The sequence below is a fragment of the Gobio gobio genome (assembly GCF_949357685.1).
Source record: "Gobio gobio genome assembly, chromosome: 4".
NCBI lineage: Eukaryota > Metazoa > Chordata > Actinopteri > Cypriniformes > Gobionidae > Gobio > Gobio gobio.
Window position 1 is genome coordinate 54,276,899 of NC_137100.1, and position 21,801 is coordinate 54,298,699.

At 40.4% G+C, this 21,801-nt stretch overlaps 1 protein-coding gene across 1 annotated transcript in view; it reads left to right on the top strand.

Moving 5' to 3' along the window:
- galnt9 (polypeptide N-acetylgalactosaminyltransferase 9) overlaps positions 1-21,801 on the top strand; it is a 160,050-nt gene that overhangs the window by 54,653 nt on the left and 83,596 nt on the right. Inside the window, exon 4 of the mRNA XM_079815777.1 lies at positions 5,599-5,773. Coding sequence (XP_079671903.1) covers positions 5,599-5,773 — 175 coding nt within the window. The remainder of the gene's footprint in view (positions 1-5,598; positions 5,774-21,801) is intronic.

Genomic DNA, 21,801 nt, shown 5'->3' on the forward strand with positions numbered 1-21,801 from the left:
ATTATTATTATTATTATTATTATTATTATTATTATTATTATTATTATTATTATTATTATTATTATTATTATTATTACTGAATTCTTGGCCCATTCCTCACTTGACCCAGCTTTCAGATCACTGATAATATCTTTGGTTTTCGAGTTTTTGATGAATACTTAGGGATGGCAGTCTCTGCAACGAAGGCAGATGACCATCTTTTGCCAAAATGGCTTGATACTAGGTACCTCTGTTTTGAAGTCACGGTTCGGTACGGGTTCGGTACAGCAGTTTTACAAAATTGTTTTTTATTTATTTTATTAAACAGTGGTTTACTGAAAAAAAAATTGTGTCTGTCCTTAAATGAATTAAATTATAACAAAGTTTATTGAAGATATTGCTGTAAACTATAGGGAGCCCTTACTTGAACATTAATATTAAAGGTTAACAACAGAGCCCAAACTATGAGCCTAAAGATGGTTGCTATTTATTTTTAGGTATAATAATCAACACTCAAATAACATAATACGCAAACATGTAAACTTCACATTAGGCAGTTTTTGCAATAACTTCTAAATCAAATTATGAACGTTTTTTCTTCAATTCGTTGTTGAAATATAATCATTTATACACAGTGGCTGTCATTTTCGTGAACATGCATTAAATAATCAAGACTTCAGTAACAGGTTCAGTAGAATATAATGAATATATAGGCTAATATAGGTCATATATTTAGTGAAAGATGATTTTTTCTAGTAAACTAACAGCTGTGGATACTGAATGACTGCCTGAGGTAAATGTGATACTGCGTGACATTAGCTGTTTAAATATTGACGTCTTTCTCCTGTTGAAACACAGATTGAGCGATTACACCACATATAATGCGTTTCAGGAAGTTGTAATGTATCTTTAACATACCTTAAGATATTGATGCATGTTGATCGATCGCGTTCACAGATGATTGCGTTCACATGTGTGCCGCGCGGCCGTTTGAACTGACGCGCCTATTCAGTCACGCCACATTAAAGAGCGTCAAAACGGCATTTATCATTTGAATTTCGTGATAAAATGGACTGAATACTTAACATGTTTGTGTGGGATTGAAGTGTGTTCCGCGCTTAAAACAAGCCGACTGTTAATTGTTAAAGATTACATTCGGAAACCGTTCGGTACAGGCGTGCACCGAACCGAAAGCCCTGTACCGAAACGGTTCGGTACGAATACGTGTACCGTTACACCCCTACTTGATACATTCATGATCTCCTTCATACAAGATTTCCACTTCCTGCAACAGCAAAGCACTCCCATAACAAGTCTGGACCGCCTCCATGTTTGACCATGGAGATGGTGTTCTTCTGATCATAAGCTCTGCATTTTTTTGCACTAGACATACTGCTGATCCACGGGTCCAAAAACGTCCAGTTTGATCACATCACTCCATAAAACATTCTTCTGGAGCTCCACAGGTCTGTCCAATTTAATTTTAGCATATTCAAGTCGGCCTTTTATGTTTTTCTTGGTCAAGAGTTGCATTTGGCACACCGGCGCTACGTCATATTCTCGCGCATGCGTCGTGGAGGCATACACGGAAGTCGAGAACAAGTTGGAAAAAGGTGTTATTTTGATTTTTTTTTGCGCACAAAAACTATTGTCGTCGCATTGTAAGATTATTGTAGAGCCACTGTGGTGAGATAGACTTTGTAACGACGTTTTAAGTGCCTTTCATGGATCTTGGAAGTGTCAATGTACTGAATGCCAATGGAGGCCTGTCTGAAGCCTTTCTCAGCCATCAGCTTTCAACTAAAATATCTTCATTTGTGTTCCGAATATGAACGGAGGTCTTACGGGTGTCCAACGACATGAGGGGGAGTAATTAATGACAGAATTTTCATTTTTGGGTGAACTAACCCTTTAATGATATTGTGCTTTTTTATTTATGCTTTTTCTTCAACACCCTCAAAGGTTTTCTGGTACAACACATTTTAAACTTAATAAGGCTTGAATAAGGCTTCCAGCTGTGTCTCTAAACTTTTAGTATTTTGGAAATCTTCTTGTAGCCGTAGGCTTTCTTATGTAATAAAACAATTTGTTCACTATCGCTTTTGCGAGAGTTCTTTTGACTTGGCCATATTTGCTATACAACTTTAGCACATGCATGAGCTAAATGTATGTATGTGTAACAGCACAAGCTAATTCAGTTTTGTTATAGTTTTTCCAAAGGCTTAATTGTGTTTTAACACAATTTTATACCATACCACTTAAAAACATCAGTGTTGAACGAAATTCACTTTAAAGAAAGGCTTTCTACAAAACAAAACTGAATGAAGTGGTCAAAATCATTTCTGACCTTCTTTCTTCTGTCTTATTGCAAATCTTTTCACTTTTCATAATCAATATAGCCTAGATGAAATTTAAAAATAACATTATAATATTTAAACATAAACAGGAACTTCCTGTAAATGGTCTGAAAGTCCGAACCAAACAGAAAATGCTTTCACACTAGAAACGAACCGAACCTTTTTTCCGTTTGATCCGGACCGAGACTACCTCTTTTCGTCTGACCAAATTTTGTCTGTTTGGCCCGGACCGTGATCCGGGGGAGGTTTCACGCCTGTAATTTTGATTCGGACTGAAAATTCCAAAAATCTGGACCAAACAAGGTAGTTATGAAAGGGCCCTTATTCAGCAAGGATGCATTAAATTGATCAAAATTGACAGTAAAGACATCATACAATAAATGCTGTTCTTTTGAACTTTCTATTCATCAAAGCATCCAGAAAAAAATGTTTTACACAACGGTTTTCAACATTGATAATAATCATAAATGTTTCTTGAGCCCCAAATCAGCATATTAAAATGATTTCTGAAGGATCATGTGACACTGAAGACTGGAATAGTGATGCTGAAAATGCAGCTTTGCACCATATATTCAAATAGAAAACAGTTATTTTACATTTTAATACTATTTTACAATATAACTTTTTTTGTTGTATTTTTAATAAAAATAAATGCAGTTTTGGTGACCATAAGAGACTTCTTCTAAAAACATAAAAAATCTTACAGATCAAAAACTTTTGAACGGCAGTGTATATTATTTATTTATAATAGTAATGAGAACGAGATTTTTTTCATAACACTATAACAGTTTTTATTTTTGCGCCCCTATTATTCTTTTTCGGATATTGACTTTCACAAACAGGTGTTTTACACACTACATGAATGTCAAAGTCTGCAAATGTTCAAAAATCAAAGTGCATGATAAATGGAGTTATTGTCTCCACAAAAGAAAGAACTGATTCTGATTTGTTTGAAACCTGACAGTCTTACTTCCTGCACGAACCTATGTTTGCAACAAGGTTTGTAACAAATTTGCTTAATGCCAGCCATATGGGACAGTTTGGTTCAGGTTGTCGACATGTTGAGTTTTCTGCACTGTGAAAGCAAATCCCCTTTGCATGGATGAGGACTCAAATTGATATGGTAAAACCTATGCCATCGTTACTGTTTGTATCACTGTGTATACAAGTGCTGAGGAAGCTCAAGAGCTGAAATTCAGATATGGTAATGGGCGTTTCGTTTCCAACACGCAGCGTAAGCGGTAGATCAATCACAGCAGACTGGGTCATCTAAACAATCAGAGCAAGGCTCTCGGAAAGGAGGGGTTTAGAGAGAGACTGAATCCTTGATCAAACCGTTTCAGACACTGAGAAAAGAGGTGATGCTGCAATGTATATTGTGAGAAAGTGTTTTTTGACCTGTATACAAACCTATTGAGGAGACCTCCAAAACAAAATTAGGAACCTTTAAAATAGCATAATTGGGCACTTTAATACATAATGTTAAAGTAAATAGAGCTCCGGAGCTCACGAACCCGTCCAAAACAGCGTGCCGCTGTGTGCATCTGTTCCATAGGTCCGCGTTGTGCATGTCAAATAAGATCAGTCATAATCAATAAATGTCATTTCTTATTTTTTGTTTCAGTATTTATTTATTGATCCTTAATTTCATTTCAAATAGCCTGTCTTGGTGTTATTTATATATAAAAGATTCACGATTAAGTATCGTATTTAATGGGAACTTATTTTTATCATTAGTTACGTGAGGCAAAAGTAGAAAAGAATAAGGAATAAACTGAAATTCACGGCATTTCAACAACTGTGATAAAACGATTTCCCATTTGCTTTCCCCCGCCTGTTCTGGCATCCCGGCGCACATCACCTGTCCATCATGTTGAAATAGTAAGGTTTAAACAGCCTGGTTTTAAATTAGTTTATAGATACCAATGCAACAGCCGCTCTAGCGCCCCCCTGGTTGCCTGCCAAAATGGCGGAGTTTAGGCTGCGTGACGTCAACCTCCAGAGCACTATAGTCATACTTGTCCTATGGCCTATGTGTCCTATAATATTTGATTTCAAATTATATTCTTAGGTGATTAAGCCCAGTTCTAAGGTTTCCCATTGCCCTGAAAGATTGAATTGTTAATCGTTCTTCTGAGCTGATGAATGAGAGGGGAGGTAGTTGTGTGCATCAGTGCCTTAAAGACTTCTCTGTTCCTCCTTACTCCTCTCCCCATAGAAACTAGAGCACTCAGCAACCTGCAGGAAAGAGCCCAAACACTCATCTATCTTTCTTGAGTGTGTATATGTGTGCATGCATCTCTCTGAGTGTGTGCGTGTTCTCCTTGCACTCCATTTGTTTACCTCCCAGAGTTCTTATTGAATGAGGACAGATAGCTAACTCTGAGAGACTAAAGGAGCGGGGAGATTCAGGCAGATTTATTTTCCATGTCATTTATAGTGGCACTAAAACCTTCTTTTTTCTTTTATGCCGTTATATTTATTATACAGGATTCCGCACAAGCCTTTTCCTTAAACCTGAACGTTTTTTCAACGTTTATTTTGGTTCAAGTTCATGAGCGAAAGAGTCTATGGGTGTTTCTTCAGATTTTAGCCATGTGAACTTCACTTAAAACACACTCATACTCTCACTAATGTTTAATTTGTTTATTTGCATGCAACTGTGGATAGAACTATATCACAGAAGAATTGCCTTTTTTGTGTGTCTTTTTAAGGGACATTTCCATTACTTTTCAAATTTTGAGGAAAAAAGACTCTTGTTAAGAGACATGTTGTATGTATGTATGTATGTATATATATGTATATATATATATATATATATATATATGTATGTATATATGTGTGTGTATATATACTGTATATATACACAACATTTAATATATAGCATTATATGCATCTGTAGCCTTATATGTATGTATATGTACCAAGAACACTAACATTTGGAAAAAAAAAAAGAAATGTTGGTTTAGATTAACATTTTATACAAATTATGATTTTTTTGTTTATTTTACTGTTTGTTTAGATTATTAAATTATTTAGATTTGTATGATGAATTCATAAGTTTGATGGCCTGAATCAATAACCATTAATAATCAATAAAAATGACACATACAATTAACAAACATAAAAGAAAGGCAATGTGGCAGGGAAAAGGCTTTACAAAACAATACAACCTTCATATAATAAAAAGACAAATGTCAAGATCCCTATTATTTATGTAGGAAGTTTTCCTTGCTTCACATTATCTGTTTTTCTCTCGTAGTGGAGCTGAAGTTCAATTTGGATCATTACGTGAATAAGCGATATCCTGGCCTGGTGAAGATTGTAAGGAACAGTAAGAGAGAGGGACTCATACGGGCCAGGATTCATGGCTGGAACGCAGCCACTGCTCCTGTTGTGGGCTTCTTTGACGCCCACGTGGAGTTCAACACGGGCTGGTAAGTGGGATTCAGTCTTTTATTATTTATTTTACAGGCATTGTCTTGCCACTCAGAGTATCACTGGCATGCTTCGCAAGACAAAGGCTTGATTTATCAGAGAATATTCATCATGACATCAATGGGACTTTATGCCGAAGAAAGCTGCCTGATGGATTTTTATCTAAAGCGTCTGTCAAAAATCAACTGGTAGATTAATGATCTCAGAAATGGATGAATAAGATGTGCCCTAATTAAATAAACCTTTTCCTTTCTGATGATAATGGGCTTCAATGATACAAAAAAGACCGACAGGAATTTTCAAGTTGCATGCCGTTTAGTGCTGGTTTGGTTGGGAACCCACATCCAAACTACAATAGACACTGGTGACCAATGTATTTTTTCATACATTGAGCTGCAATGTATGAACGTCAATCCAGTAGAGCTGCAAGATTAATCATTAAAAGATCCACAGAATCTTATTCCTAAATGACAACGATTCAGTGATGTCTATTAAAACTTTGACAAAATCACCCTGGAACATTCAAATCTCTGTCGGTGCTGCTGCTGACCCAGAGAGAGCAGTCGACATGAATGAAACAACTTCACAAACAGTCTTTTCAACAAAACAGTTGTCATTATTTCTGTCATACAATAATTCAAATGATCGCAGAATGTCTACAGTAACAAACAAAATAGAGCAGATCCCCTTTTGAAAGTAACTTGCCGCTTATAAAAGTCATAAAAGTCACATAATCATTCTTTAAAGATTTCTTTAAATATGTTTGGACAGAAGACGAGACAGAGTTCTTTATTAAACCCATAAAAGACAAAATAATTATGGGAATACTGGATTCTAAACAACAAAGAAATTCCACAATTTATCAAGACCTTGAAGCAGATATGCGGGAGAAGCACCCAGAAACACCTGTGGCCTCTCCCAAGTAAAAGGGGCTTTCCTTGCCATTAATGCTTGGATAACGCGCCTATGTCTCCTTCGATTAAAATAATGGCTAGTGCGATGTAGTGTTAATTTCGTTAATATGACGGTCGCCCGTAGCCTGACAAGCCAGACCCACATCAAGATGTTGGGTCTGGGAACTCACCATTGGCAGGGCTCAATCTGAGGGGCGGGATAAACGGTTGTCTTTCAAATTTCCACGCAATAGGATAGCGCTACAACCAACCAGAGCAACGAAGAAGGTGAAGCGGAGCTAGTTGATAGATTAAGCTTTCGCCGTATCCGGTCGGCAAAACTCAGAACACATCTTCCTTTCTTAAGAATGACTTCAGTGCCGATCTTTGTTCTTTCATCAAAGAAAAGCTTAACAACAAGTCTTCCAGAGTCGCGGCCAAAGCCGATTCGAAAGACCGCTGCTCGCCAAGACCGAAAGACCGCTGTCTGTAGCCTACAGTGGGCAAACACAGATGCAGCTGTACAGCTGTAACTATAACTACAGCTGTAATCTCGTGAGAAATGCGATACCTGGCAATGGTTAATGTAGATTGAAAAACTAGTGACATCAATTGGACATTTCGTCACCTTTGTTTCCTTGTATGTGATTGGTTGAAGCCGTTTCTGTCGCTGCTAGAGTAAAAAAAAAATCGACATAGAAACTGAAAAAATAAATGTTGTTTTTTCGTCACAGCAGATTTGCGTTCGGTGTGGAAGGACCTTAAAACTTGACTAAACAAAAACAGGACAAGCACATGTGACACAGGACTAAGACTGAGACAAAATAAAAAAATAGATGACGAAATTAACACTAGTACGATGGCTGCCCATCCATCCATCATCTTCCGCTTATCCGGGGCCGGGTCGTGGGGGCAACAGTCTAAGCAGAGACGCCCAGACTTCCCTCTCCCTAGCCACTTCCTCCAGCTCTTCTGGGGGAACCCCGAGGCGTTCCCAGGCCAGCCGGGAGACATAATCCCTCCAGCGTGTCTGGAAGACCTCCCTGGGAAGGCGTCCAGGAGGCATCCGAAATAGATGCCACCTCAGCTGGCTCCTCTCGATGTGGAGGAGCAACGGCTCTACTCCGAGCTCCTCCCGAATGACCGGGCTTCTCACCCTATCTCTAAGGGAGCTCCCAGCCACCCTACAGAGAAAGCTCATTTCGGCCGCCTGTATCCGGGATCTTGTCCTTTCGGTCATGACCCACAGCTCGTGACCATAGGTGAGAGTAGGAACGTAGATCGACCGCTAAAATCGAGAGCTTTGCCTTACAGCTCAGCTCCTTCTTTACCACGACAGACCGGTACAGCGACCGCATTACTGCAGAAGCTGCACCGATCCGTCTGTCAATCTCCCGTTCCATCCTTCCCTCACTCGTGAACAAGACCCCAAGATACCTGAACTCCACTCCACTTGAGGCAGGAACTCTCCACCAACCTGAAGTGGGCAATCCACCCTTTTCCGACTGAGAACCATGGCCTTGGACTTGGAGGTGCTGATTCTCATCCCAGCCGCTTCACACTCGGCTGCAAACCGCCCCAGTGCACGCTGAAGGTCCTGGTCTGAGGAGGCCAACACGACAACATCAACCGCAAAAAGCAGCAACGAAATCGTGTGGTCTCCAAACCGGACACTCTCCGGCCCTTGGCTGCGCCTAGAAATTCTGTCCATTAAAATTATGAACTGAACCGGTGACAAAGGGCAGCCCTGCCGGAGTCCAACATGCACCGGGAACAAGTCTGACTTACTGCCAGCAATGCGAACCAAGCTCTTGCTCCGGTCGTACAGGGACCGAACAGCCCTAAGCAGAGGGCCGCCGACCCCATACTCCCAGAGCATCCTCCACAGGATGCCACGAGGAACACAGTCGAATGCCTTCTCCAAATCCACAAAACACATGTGGACTGGATGGGCAAACTCCCATGAACCCTCCAGCACCCTGAAAAGGGTTTAGAGCTGGTCCAGTGTTCCACGACCGGTACGAAAACCACACTGTTCCTCCTGAATCCTAGGTTCCACTGTCGGCCGAATTCTCCTCTCCAGTACCCTGGCATAGACTTTCCCGGGTAGGCTGAGAAGTGTGATCCCCCTATAGTTGGAACACACTCTCAGGTCCCCTTTCTTGAAAAGAGGGACCACCACCCCGGTCTGCCAGTCCAGAGGTACTGTCCCCAACCGCCATGCGATGTTGCATGGCTGCTATATACATAAACCTACCAACATCCGTTGCCATGATTTTTGGAATTACTTATTGCGAGAGGTAAAAAAAAATTTAGCTGCATAACATCGATTAATGGAAACGGCGTCATTTTGCAAAAGTTTTTTATCGACATTTAGAAAATACACAAAAAAAATTTGTCATGGAAACCAGGCTAGTGATTAGTGAAGATTCATCCAGTAATTAAACAAGTGAAGTATTTATGAGTGAGTCATTGAATCATTCATTTAAACCAATATTTTTTTTAAAATAATTTATTCTAATAAATTAAACATTTTAAAATAGACTGCAGCAATTAATAATTTGTCAGAACCTCTAGTGAATTGCGTTATTTTATTTAGTTGGCTGTTTAGAATCGTGGGAGAATCGTGATCTCTATTTGAAACAAATTCTCAATTTATCCAGAATAATTCAGCTCTACAATCCAGTAATAGATCCATTGTTTGTTGCCTCCAAAAACACAAAACAGCTCAGATGTGCTGAGACTTGCACTACCAGCCCACACTCCCAATCCTTAAATGAACTTAAGCATCCTTCATCTGTCACCTCCTTCAACTCGACAGCAATGAGTTCTCATTAAGGCCTCCCATTAGAGTAGTATGACTGACCTCCATTGGGGAATTATGGATTAACCATTAATGAGATTTTCCTCTTTGTTCCACAACATAAACATTTAATGGAGAGATCATCTCTGAATGGGGCCACAGTATCAGGCACATGATGCTGAATCTGCGGTCAGAAAGACAGGAGATGCATACCTTGTTTTGGAGCCAAACCGAAATTCGTTTCATTATCGCTTCCCTCATGCAAAACTTGGATTGCTCTTTCATTTAAATGGGTTTTCCTTCTGTGTGAGCTCCAAATTTCAGGGTGTGAAATGAGACGGTCGGAAATGAAATGCGTTTTAGTTTTTTATTTAAAAGGGGTCATATCATAATTTATGATTTTATTCCTTAAGCATTCCCCTGAGATTATTTTTTATGTAATTTTTCCACCTGTTTTATGTAATTCTGTTTTTCATACGGATTTTCCTCCCCCTGTCTGACTCTTAGAAATAAACAGAATATGTTTAGCTGCTGCGCCTTTAAGGAACAACCTCTTCACGTGTAAAATGAGCAGAAGTTTTGAATATTAGCATGTATTTTCATAGTACATCAAGGTCCTGTATGTGTAAAGATCAAGGAAAATGTGATTCCAAAAAAAATGGCACCTTTAACATACTGTTAGTTTTCACAGGGTGATTTATATCCCAGTTAAAAAATAAGAACTCCTGAACTCATGTCATCACCGGCCCATCCTTTCGGTCGCCACCCTGTTGTTGTCAGATAGAACCGCCTGACCCAGGACTTTAAATGCACATAGTTATTGTTAGTCATTGTACCATCTGGTCTTCTCATGGATATGGTCCACATTTTACGAAAAATATTTTTCTATTTATAGAAACATCATGCATTAAACTTTGAAGTAACTTGATGTAAAGCACAGCTTCAAAGGAAAGTTGATTTCATATTGGCAGTATATATCATGCAATGCAGGAGGGCTGACAATTAGCACTTTGATGTGTACGTTTCAAAGTAACTGGAGGCAACTAACAGAAATGCAAAGAGGCCAATTAGTGAATATATGAACTGCAAGAGCTTCGCCTACAGAAAATGTGAAGTATTTCATATGCTAAGAACAACAGTTTTTAAATTGTAGTAATTCATGTCATCATTTACTGACCCAAACCCGTATGACTTTCTTTTATTTGTGGAAAACAAAAGAAGATATTTTGAAGAATGTTTCAGTGGGGTTTTTTTTTCGGCCTCCAATGTTGTGTTGGACCCCTTTAAATTTCTGTAAACCCTAATGCTAAAATAATTAACAGGTTTGAGTGGGATAAACTTAAATTAAACAAATTATTTCAATCAAATGAACTTTTAGGAGTATATAGATCTTTCTTTTTCTTTTGAGTTCACAAAACTGACACAAAAAAGTTATCTGAATTGTTTAATTGTTTTGAATTTTATGAACTTGTTTATTTTAATTTAGATTATCTTACATTTATTTGAAACTGAGCTGGGATTTCTATTTTCCAGCATGCTTTACCATGACACTCAAAGTAAATGCTAAAATTTAGTGTTATATTATAGCCTAATGTTTAGTGGTTTTTAATATTTTGCTATGCTAATTTAGAAGAGTTTCTATTATGTTGGGTTTTTGGGGGGTTACCATCAGGGTGATGAGTGGAGCATGAGTTTGGTTTGAGATCAGGTATATTGTTAAATGTTCTATATTGCTTTACTCATTCAGCAATTGGTATGCTATGCTAATGCTATCAATGCATTGTGTTACCAATTAGCAAATTTAGCAATTAACAAGTATTTACTGAATTAGCTAGTTAATTTTAGGCAAATCCCCACTACTAAAAATATTTCAGTTGAGGTTACATGATAATTTTAAGTTAAATGTATGAATTAGCTTACTTAACTAATTCAAGTTAAGAGCAAATAAAATGTATGAGTACAAAATAAAAATATGCTAGTTCTGCTGGTTTAAAGGCACAATATGTAATTTTCACTACTAGAGGTTGCTTATTCACAACAAAGGTGTAGCTTGATGGCGTCTTGATTTCTCGGAATCATGGGAGTTGTTGTGTTCCCTTATACAGCCGGTGGAAAAGAATCCGACGGGACTCGGGCAGAAATATATTCATGGATGAGCTAATGTTTTAAATATTTATTCATATTTAGCGTTAAGCTTTGGAGCGGAACAAGGCCGCTGGAGCGATTGCTAATGAGAGACGAGTCCGACACACGACACAAAAGCAGTGGAGCTTTTACGACTGCTTCTGCTTCTTCCGCTCATGCGTATGTGGGGTAACGCGATCAAATATTAGATAAATGTAAGCGTGTTGAAAATTGTTATAATGCTACGAAGCAGTAAGCTAGATCATTATTAGGCATGGTAAAATATGGTACTCGTGGTAAATAAAGAGATTTAGACAATAAGACTAACTGTGTTGAGCTATATAATAATGATTAGCTTTCTGTCGATGAATGTATCCAAACAGTTGCTCACCTGTCCAATTAAACACATAATATATTAAAGTGTCTTTGGTGTTTCCATGGTTTCTGCAAAATAAAACCGGAAATCGAGGGTAACGCGGGTATGATGTCATTGATAGGCAACGCACGGACACGGTCCGTGTCCTGGTTAAAATTTCTTATTTCTCTGGATTTAAACATTCTTGAAAACTTTTGGGATACTGTAAGTACACAAGTCAACATAAAACTGTTCTAGTGGTTTTTGGATATTTAAAAAAAAAAAAAAAAAAACGTACATATTGCGCCTTTAAATTTGATTTTCTTAACTTGACTTTTTTGGAGTTTTGCCAACTTATTCGGGTTCACAGTGTATGGACAAAAGCAGTTGAAACATTCAAAATATCTTCTTTTGTGTTTCACAGAAGTAATAAAGTCATTCAGGTTTGGAGATACATATAAATTATGACAGAATTTTAACTAGGGAGCTCATATAGTGATGCTAGTGCTGTACCATGAGCACTTACAGTGGGGCAAAAAAGCCAAAAATTGTGCAAGTTCTCCCATTTAAAAAGATGAGAGAGGCCTGTTATTTTCATCATAGGTACACTTCAACTATGAGAGACAGAATGAGAAAAAAAAATCCAGAAAATCACATTGTGTGATTTTTAAAGAATTTATTTGCAAATGATGGTGGAAAATAAGTATTTGGTCAATAACAAAAGTTAATCTCAATACTTTGTTATATACCCTTTGTTGGCAATGACAGAGGTCAAACGTTTTCAGTAAGTCTCCACAAGGTTTTACACACCGTTGCTGGTAGTTTGGCCCATTCCTCCATGCAGATCTCCTCTAGAGCAGTGATGACAACACAGATTTTCAACTCCCTCCAAAGATTTTCTATGGGGTTGAGATCTGGAGACTGGCTAGGCCACTCCAGGACCTTGAAATGCTTCTTACGAAGCCACTCCTTCGTTGCCCGGGCGGTGTGTTTGGGATCATTGTCATGCTGAAAGACCCAGCCACGTTTCAGCTTCAATGCCCTTGCTGATGGAAGGAGGTTTTTACTCAAAATCTCACGATACATATGACATTCTCCCAATCCTCTTCTGGATCATCCAAATGCTCTCTAGCAAACTTCAGATGGGCCCGGACATGTACTGGCTTAAGCAGGGGGACACGTCTGGCACTGCAGGATTTGAGTCTCTGGCGGCGTAGTGTGTTGCTGTTGGTAGCCTTTGTTACTTTGGTCCCAGCTCTCTGCAGGTCATTCACTAGGTCCCCCCGTGTGGTTCTGGGATTTTTGCTCACCGTACTTGTGATCATTTTGACCCCACGGGTTGAGATCTTGCGTGGAGCCCCAGATTGAGGAAGATTATCAGTGGTCTTGAATGTCTTCCATTTTCTAATAATTGCTCCCACAGTTGATTTCTTCACACCAAGCTGCTTACCTATTGCAGATTCAGTCTTCCCAGCCTGGTGCAGGTCTACAATTTTGTTTCTGGTGTCCTTTGACAGCTCTTTGGTCTTGGCCATAGAGAGGTTGGAGTCTGAGGGTGCATTCCATTCGACAGGGTCCCTACACACTGTTCACTGCTCCCTACTCCCTGCTCCCTACTCCCTGACCACGGTATATCAGTTGAAGTGGACTTCCCTGACAATAATCGCTCATTTGGAACGCCCTGCAACGTCATCAAAGAAAGGCAACGACGGGTGCAGATTATGATATAGCCTAACATAAATTAATATTGTAATTTACTTTACTTTCAAATTGAAAACCATATAATAAGCAAATACATTTACAAAAACACACAGTATAGGCTATCTAAAACATATAATCAAAACATTGTCCATTAGTTTTATTAGTTTACTTATAACCTGTATTGACTATGAACAGATTTGAAGATGCACCTGTCATTCAATATGAAAATACTTTGATTTGGTTAACTATGTAGGCTATTCTTAATGGTCTTTGTAGCGGTCTCATCTCGTGCGCTTTCTTTCCCAAGTGCAGCTGCACAGTAAACATTCCTGAGGTAAAAAAAGTAAAATATAAAACATGACAGCCCTCAGGTGCTTCTCAACACTTTTAATTTGTTTACATTTTCATAAAATATAATATACAAATGTAACAGTTATTGCCATAACCATTCATAAATACTCTAGTTTGTATAATAACTATGAATATTCAAATGCATATGTAAACTCCTTAATCGCAGAGCTGTTTAAAAACTCTTCCAACCAACGGCTCTGCACCATCATTAGTTCAGACAGGTGATGCACGCGACGCGCAAAGACATTTGGGTGATTTTCACTCTCTACTTCCTGTGAAGTGATGTATCGATGTTCCCTTCTTCCCTACGCCGTTCGCAGTACCCTTCGGACTGAACATGTTCGCTCCCTTTGGATTGGAATCTCACTTTAGATGGCGGAATACCCTCTGAAGTCCACTTCACAGTCCACTTACGGTCGAATGGAACGCACCCTGACTGTTTGAGGTTGTGGACAGGTGTATTTTATACTGATAACGAGTTCAAACAGATGCCATTAATACAGGTAACGAGTGGAGGACAGAGGAGTCTCTTAAAGAAGAAGTTACAGGTCTGTCAGAGCCAGAAATCTTGCTTTTTGTAGGTGAAAAAATACTTATTTTCCACCATAATTTGCAAATAAATTCTTTAAAAATCAGACAATGTGATTTTCTGGATTTTTTTTTTGTTTTATAGTACTCTCTCATCTTTTTAAGTGGGAGAACTTGCACAATTGGTGGCTGACTAAATACTTTTTTGCCCCACTGTAAATGTCATGCAGATTATTTTGAGTTTAGATTTTGTGGCTTAATGTGCATAGAAATTCCTTTAGTGAAACAAGCTCTGAAACAACCCAGACAGAGTGTGAAAATAACCAGTTATCAGTGAGCGCAGTTCAAGTCCTCACTTAAAGTTTTTTTTTCCTTTCCCAAAAGAAGTAGATGAATATTTCACAGTACAGTTGCTATGGTGCCTCAGAAGTAGACCCTTAAAAATGACCACAGACCTGAATCCTCTGTGACCTGAGCTGGGGAAAAAGACTATATGTCATGAGCTTCACAAAGCTCAGATTTATGGCTGGGATGTTGTTCCGAATCCTCTTGTTTCTAAGGCCAACACACAAAGACATAACCTGGTGCATGGAGCATAAAACCTGGACCCCTGGGCAACGGAAAGTGTATTATGGTCTGACAAGTTATCTTTCAACCTTACTTCTAACTCCTGACAGGTTCAGCAAATCTTTTCAACCCAAAATCACTGTTGCCAACTTTTATGCAGAGATCATGCATCAGTAATATTGTGGGTTGTCATTTTATGCAAGTCATGTTGAGCATTGTTCCTTGTTGGTATTTTGGTGCATGGTACATGGTTTCAAAGTGTATGTGTCCCCCTATAATTCTACATTATATTACATGAACAAGGTTAGATTTTTCCAGATTTTGGCATGGGGGAATTTTGCAGTCACTCTACTTCTCACACAGTTGCATATGTGTAATTTAGCTTGTCGTCTGTAGAGCTCTAGATTGTGAATTATGTAATTTTCTAAAGGTGTTTCAGTCTTCAGTGTGAGTGACACTTGTGGCCGGCACATAACAAATTAAACCACAGCCTGTAATTCCACCCTAATTTGAACGTGTCAGCCTGTCAGATTCAAGATGTAGTGTGTGTGTGTGTGTGTGTGTGTGTGTGTGTGTGTGTGTGTGTGTGTGTGTGTGTGTGTGTGTGTGTGTGTGTGTGTGTGTGTGTGTGTGTGTGTGTGTGTGTGTGTGTGTGTGTGTGTGTGTGTGTGTGTGTGTGTGTGTGTGTGTGTGTGTGTGTGTGTGTGTGTGTGTGGCATGAGGATAAAGTATACAGCCAGTCCAGTAGGTCATAAATTGCACCTACTATGTCTTACACAAAACCTTTTCTCCAGGACAGAACATAGTGTTCTAAACTCATTCATTATTCATTCACATGACTTATTGAAGCAAAGTTGAATTGAAATGACAGGAATAAGCTTTTTTAAAAACCTTTCAAATAAGATATTTAGTCAGCATTCAACGTTTGCCTTGCCAAATGTGCTTTTCTAGTTAAAATTCTAAACTTCAAATCAAATGCAGGTATTTAATTAAATTTTGAACGTCACAGTTTTATTTGCATCTCGGTGTTTCCATTTCAGAAATTTTCAGCTGCCTGAACTGAACAAGATCTACCTTTGCATCAGTCACAATCAGTGTGCATTTCAATATGCATTGTACTGGGCATACAGGCCTGAATTAAAGCGTCTGGCTCCTGACAGAATTTCATTATTTATAAAACATGCTTAACCTTTACAGAGTGGCCCAGCACAGTGTTCGGTAGACTGGCCGAATTAGCTGTGATTGTATGAATACAGGAGAAGGCCTCTGTTGAACATTATTGATTATTCATGACTTGGGTCTTTTATCATCTGCTGTTGAATTCTGAAATGCTAAACGTGCGTGTGTGCGTCATTAGACGGTTGACTCATAATTGATATTGTTGAGCCCTCATCTGTAGGCGTTTTTTTTCCTTTCTAAAAAGTATGTCCAACCTCGCACTGCTGTAACCTTTTGCCCTAGTGTCCTATTCTTCCAGTCCCCATTGTTCACTGTTGTGTTTGGCACTGGTTTGATTTGCCAATCTTTCCACACCTTTTCTCTCTCTTTCAATTTCTTCCTGCATCTATGCCTTAGGTTTCTGGGGAGCTTTGTTTGATTTAAAGGGAGAAACACAGTGATACATTAGAGAATCTGAAATGTATTACATATGTGGTTCTAGATAGACTCTGAAAACTCAATAGCAACACCAAAAAAATCAAGTCCTGTAGGTATTTGTCCCACAACAATATAAACAAGCATACAGTAGTTGCTTATCAGATCCTTCTGTGGGTGTAATTGTCTGATCTTTTGATATGTTTTAAAGCAGAAGCGTGTCATTTTTTTCAATTTCAAAATACTTCCTCTTGTCCCAGTTTAGTGTGCTGAATTTATAAGAATGGCTTACTTAGTTGACATCTTGAAGACTGTAAACATGTGGCTTTGATTGTTTTTAGCAGTCTAACGCTCTTTGACTTCTTGTTAGTGGGATTACGTGAACAAATTGAGTATTTGGTAAGCTGTTATTAGGTTTGGTGCTGCTAGTTTAACAGAAAATACATAATTCATCTTTAAAGGGATAGTTCACACACAAATGAGAATTCATTATTTATACATCCTTATGATGTTCCAAACCTTTACGCTGTGACTTCACAAACCTCTTTTCCATATGATTTAGAGTTTAGAATTTTGAGCCGGACCAAATAATGGAAAACATGGAATGGGGTGGTTGGAGTGTTTGGAAGATCTGCATGAAACCCTGAAAATCATTATTCTTTAGTCCCGTAAGTGGCACACATATTACACCCTTCAACTATTTTGTCTTCTCCTGTGTGTGTGCATGAGGTTTTACATACATTGTGGAGATCAGATATCCCCATGAGGAAGGTAAAACCTGAAATCATCTGTACTGTGGGAACCTGCCAAGTATACAATAGAAGTAAAAGGAAAATGCCACCCAAACAAACGAGTGAGTGATGATCGCGTCTACAGGATGCCATCTATAAACCACAATGTTTGTATGTGTGCCTACTATTTCAACATATTTTGGGAACAACTTTTGACTCAGAAGTGAGCTAAATCTGATAAAATTGTATATAGTATGACAGTATATAAAAAGTAAAAGAGTTGTAGTTTTAATTGTAATAATGCAGAAAGATTTCTGGCACACTCTAAAAAATGCTGGGTTAAATGGACAAACCCAGCGATTGGGTTGTTTTAACCCAGAGGTTGGGTTAAATGTGTGCTTAAAATAACCCAATTGCTGGGTTAAAACGTACTCGGTTACTTTCGTAACCTCGGTTCCCTGAGAAAGGGAACGAGTATTGCGTATGGGAAAACTCATTTTCTCGAGAATATGAAGCAAAACTTTTATTCATATAAGTATCTATGTAAAACGCAGTTCCGCTGCACAGCAATACAACAGAGCGAGGTGCGCACTGATTGGCCGTGCTGCGGCAACTGCAGGAACCTATGGCGAGGCGGCTGAGAGAGCGAGCCAATGGGGGTCGCTAGAAAGACCCGCCAAAAAGGGTCTCCTAAATTTGCATATTGAGGCTATAAAAGACCCTGCTTCGCCAAAGAAATCGGGTTTTAAAAATCGACTGAAGCGATACCTGAGAAGCAGAAGCACAAGCACGGGGAGGAACGCAATACTCGTTCCCTCTCTCAGGGAACTGAGGTTCCGAAAGTAATCGAGTACGTTCCCTTTCGAGAGGTCTCTCATATTGCCTAAGGGAACCCAATGTAAAACGCTGTGCATGCTGACTGACCCAACCTGGTCCGAGGAACCAGTTACACATGATAATGGGTAGTAATGAAATCTCTGGTGCGCCCGACAAGAGTGGGCCTATAAAGGGAATGAAGAGGCCGGATAAAATTGTGCCGTATGAACACCTGACCAGACATAATCGGGCCTATGGTATAATGTAACACATGCTTGTGAAGACAATCTGTACGTGAATAAAGGGCACAATAAGGGCCAATATGAGAGCCTCTAGATGGAGAGAACTCCCACTTGCAAAGCAGGAACTTCCAAATTATAGAATCTAATAAAAGTGGACGGAGAGGCCCAGCCTGCCGCCGCACAGATATCTTCCATAGAATGCCACATGACCATGCCCATGACGAGGTCATGCCTCTAGTGGAATGGGCTTTGATGCCTATAGGGCAAACGAGACCTTTAGACTTATAAGCCAGTGAGATAGCGTCCACTATCCAGTGTGACAGTCTTTGTTTCGTGACAGCACAACCTTTAGTGCGGCCACCGAAGCATATGAAGAGCTGATCTGACTGCCTGAAAGGGGCGGAGCGCTCTAGGCATATTCTCAACGCTCTGACTGGGCAGAGCAGGCTAGCGTCTTTTTCTCCCTGTGACTCGGGCAAGGCCAGCAGTGAAATTACCTGTGCTCTGAAGGTAGTGGAAAGCACTTTGGTATATAATCATGTCTCGGTTTGAGGACAACCCTGGAGTCGTTAGGCCCGAACTCAAGACAGGAAGCACTCACGGAGAGTGCGTGTAAATCACCAACTCGCTTAACTGAGGCCAGTGCCAGTAGAAATGCGGTTTTGAGTGAAAAGTTCTTTATGCTCGCAGACTGAAGCGGTTGGAAGGGGGAGCCCTTCATACCTTCTAGCACTGTGGCAAGGTCCCATATAGGAACTGAGGGGGGGCGAGGTGGGTTCATTCTCCTGGTCCTTTTAAGAAAGCGTATGATAAACTCACTTTTCCCCAGTGATTGTCCCGCGACTTGAGCGTGATAAGCTGCTAGGGTGGCAACGTATACTTTGAGCGTGTAGGGGGAACGACCCGTGTCCATTAGCTCTTGAAGGAAGGTGAGCACTTCTGCCACCACGCACGAATGCGCGTCGAGGTTTCATACTGTACACCAGTTAGAAAATACTGACCATTTCAGAGCATAGAGCCGCCTGGTTGCGGGGGGGAAATAGTATTCAGAACTCTTTCAGAGAGGTTCCCTGGTATCCGTTGATGGGCCATACATGAAGGACTTGTGGTTTAAACTGTGTCTCTGATTGGGCTATTACAAGCCAATCGTTGAGGTAGTTGAGTATAGTGGTAATCCAGCCTTGGCGGGACTTTAGGGTGATTTTGTGAAACTGAATAAACAGTGCTATATGCGGGGGTGCACACTGTATCATGGACACAATGCCTACAGTATAACAGAGGAAAAAACCTCTAAATTGAGATTTCACTGAGAAGCCTGTAAGAGCGGGGCTCGAACCGGCAACCCTTACCACAGTATCAGCAGCTCCGTGGGGCTAGAGATGCGTCTATGCACTTCGTAAAAGTGCAAGGTGCCAGGGATAACCCGAATGGTAGGACTGTGTACTGAGAAGCCTGACCCTCTAAGGCGAATCTCAAGAATGGCCTGTGGCGGGGTGCTATCTGAATGTGAAAGTAAGCATCTTTCAGGTAGACTGTAAAAAACCAATCCGCCGTGCAAATGTGCGCAAGGATTTGTTTCATCGTCAGCATCTTGAACGAGCACGTCATAAGTGCTTTGTTCAGATGTCTGAGGTATGGGCCTGAGGCCACCATCCTGACCCGCTAGCGTCGGGTGCACGGTTTTCACCGCTCACTTCCCTAACAGTTTCAACAACTCTGTTGTATATAAAGGATATTTCAAGGCTGAAGGCGGAGACCAGGCGGGAATCCGACATCCTCAGGGCTGCAAGGAAGTTCCGCTGGTTGCTTTTCGACGGCGGTTGCTAATTCCGGAGGTCAGCGAAGGTATCGCTGAAGGAGATAAAATCTGATTTATATGGCGAAGCAGGGTCTTTTATAGCTTCAATATGCAAATTTAGGAGACCCTTTTCGGCGGGTCTTTCTAGTGACCCCCACTGGCTCGCTCTCTCAGCCGCCTCACCATAGGTTCCTGCAGTTGCCGCAGCACGGCCAATCAGCGCGCACCTCGCTCTGTTGTATTGCTGTGCAGCGGCACTGCGTTTTACAAAGATACTTATATGAATAAAAGTTTTGCTTCATATTCTCGAGAAAAGGAGTTCCCTTTCGAGGGAACTCGCACTGCATCGGAACGACGCTTTGGGGATGCTCCCTTAGCATCAGCGAATCTGAAACCAGAATGCCAACTAGGCCAATCCGATTGGCGTGCGTGATGACGTCATTGTGACGGCATACCCGGAAGTATAAAAAGGGAAGCTGGAACGTAATGGCAGTAGTTATTGCTCTTCAGCAAGCGCTATCTGTCAAACTGTTTGTCTATTTACTGTTGTATGTCAGTGAAAGTGTGTGTGATTGCAAAAATGGAAAAATGTGAGAATGTGAGAGAGTTTAAGCAGTGTGTGCATCAGTGTCCCCGTTTCATGTCGGGCTCGGATACACACCTGCTGTGTGTGCACTGCCTGGGCGTTCAGCATGCTCGAGCGGCTCTCGAGGGAGCCGCTTGTGAGCATTACAAGAAGCTGACGCTCAGGGTGCTCCGCTCTCGGCTGGCCGTGCTCGATGAGGCCGGCCAGCCTCGTGAGCCCCGTGGATCGGTCCCGCATCCGCCGAGGCGGTGCGGCGAGGCTGGTCATGGGGCTCACGGATGGATTGTCAGCGGGACTGGGACTGCTGAGGCATCTTCCCAGTCTTTATCTGACAGTTCAGATGTTCTCCTTCCCCGTGTGGAAGCCCGCGCTGCGGCTTCTTCCCCCGGGGCGGAGGACCCGATGTGTGAGCGGTCTGATTCTGAGGAATTAGACGTGCTCAGCATCGTGGCAGTCGAAGTTATAAGCACTTCTTAAATATGCAAGATTCCATCTCGCGATTGCAGAAAAAAAGGCAGCGCGCAGGTTATGGGTCTGCAATTAAAGTGAACACACGCGATCGGTGTGCATGAGATACTGGTTGGCTTAACGGCGAGTCCGTATAGTACGTTAAATCAGTATTGTCTGATATGGCTGCATTTAAGTCTGAGGATTTAAATGAGATATGATCTGACTCTGAGGAGTTAGATATTCAGCCTGTCATTCAGACCATGTTTCACCGTATTGTGTGACACTGTTTGGCTTTTTTCTCGAGGGATGAAAACCAATTGTATTATGACGATAAATATAAATATATATAAAATATAATCTGACTTTGAGGAGTTAGATATTTAGCCTATCATTCAGACTATGTTTCACCTTATTGTGGCTGCATTTAATTCTGAGGAATTAAATTAAAATATTATCTGACTTTGAGGAGTTAGATATATTTTTTATTCA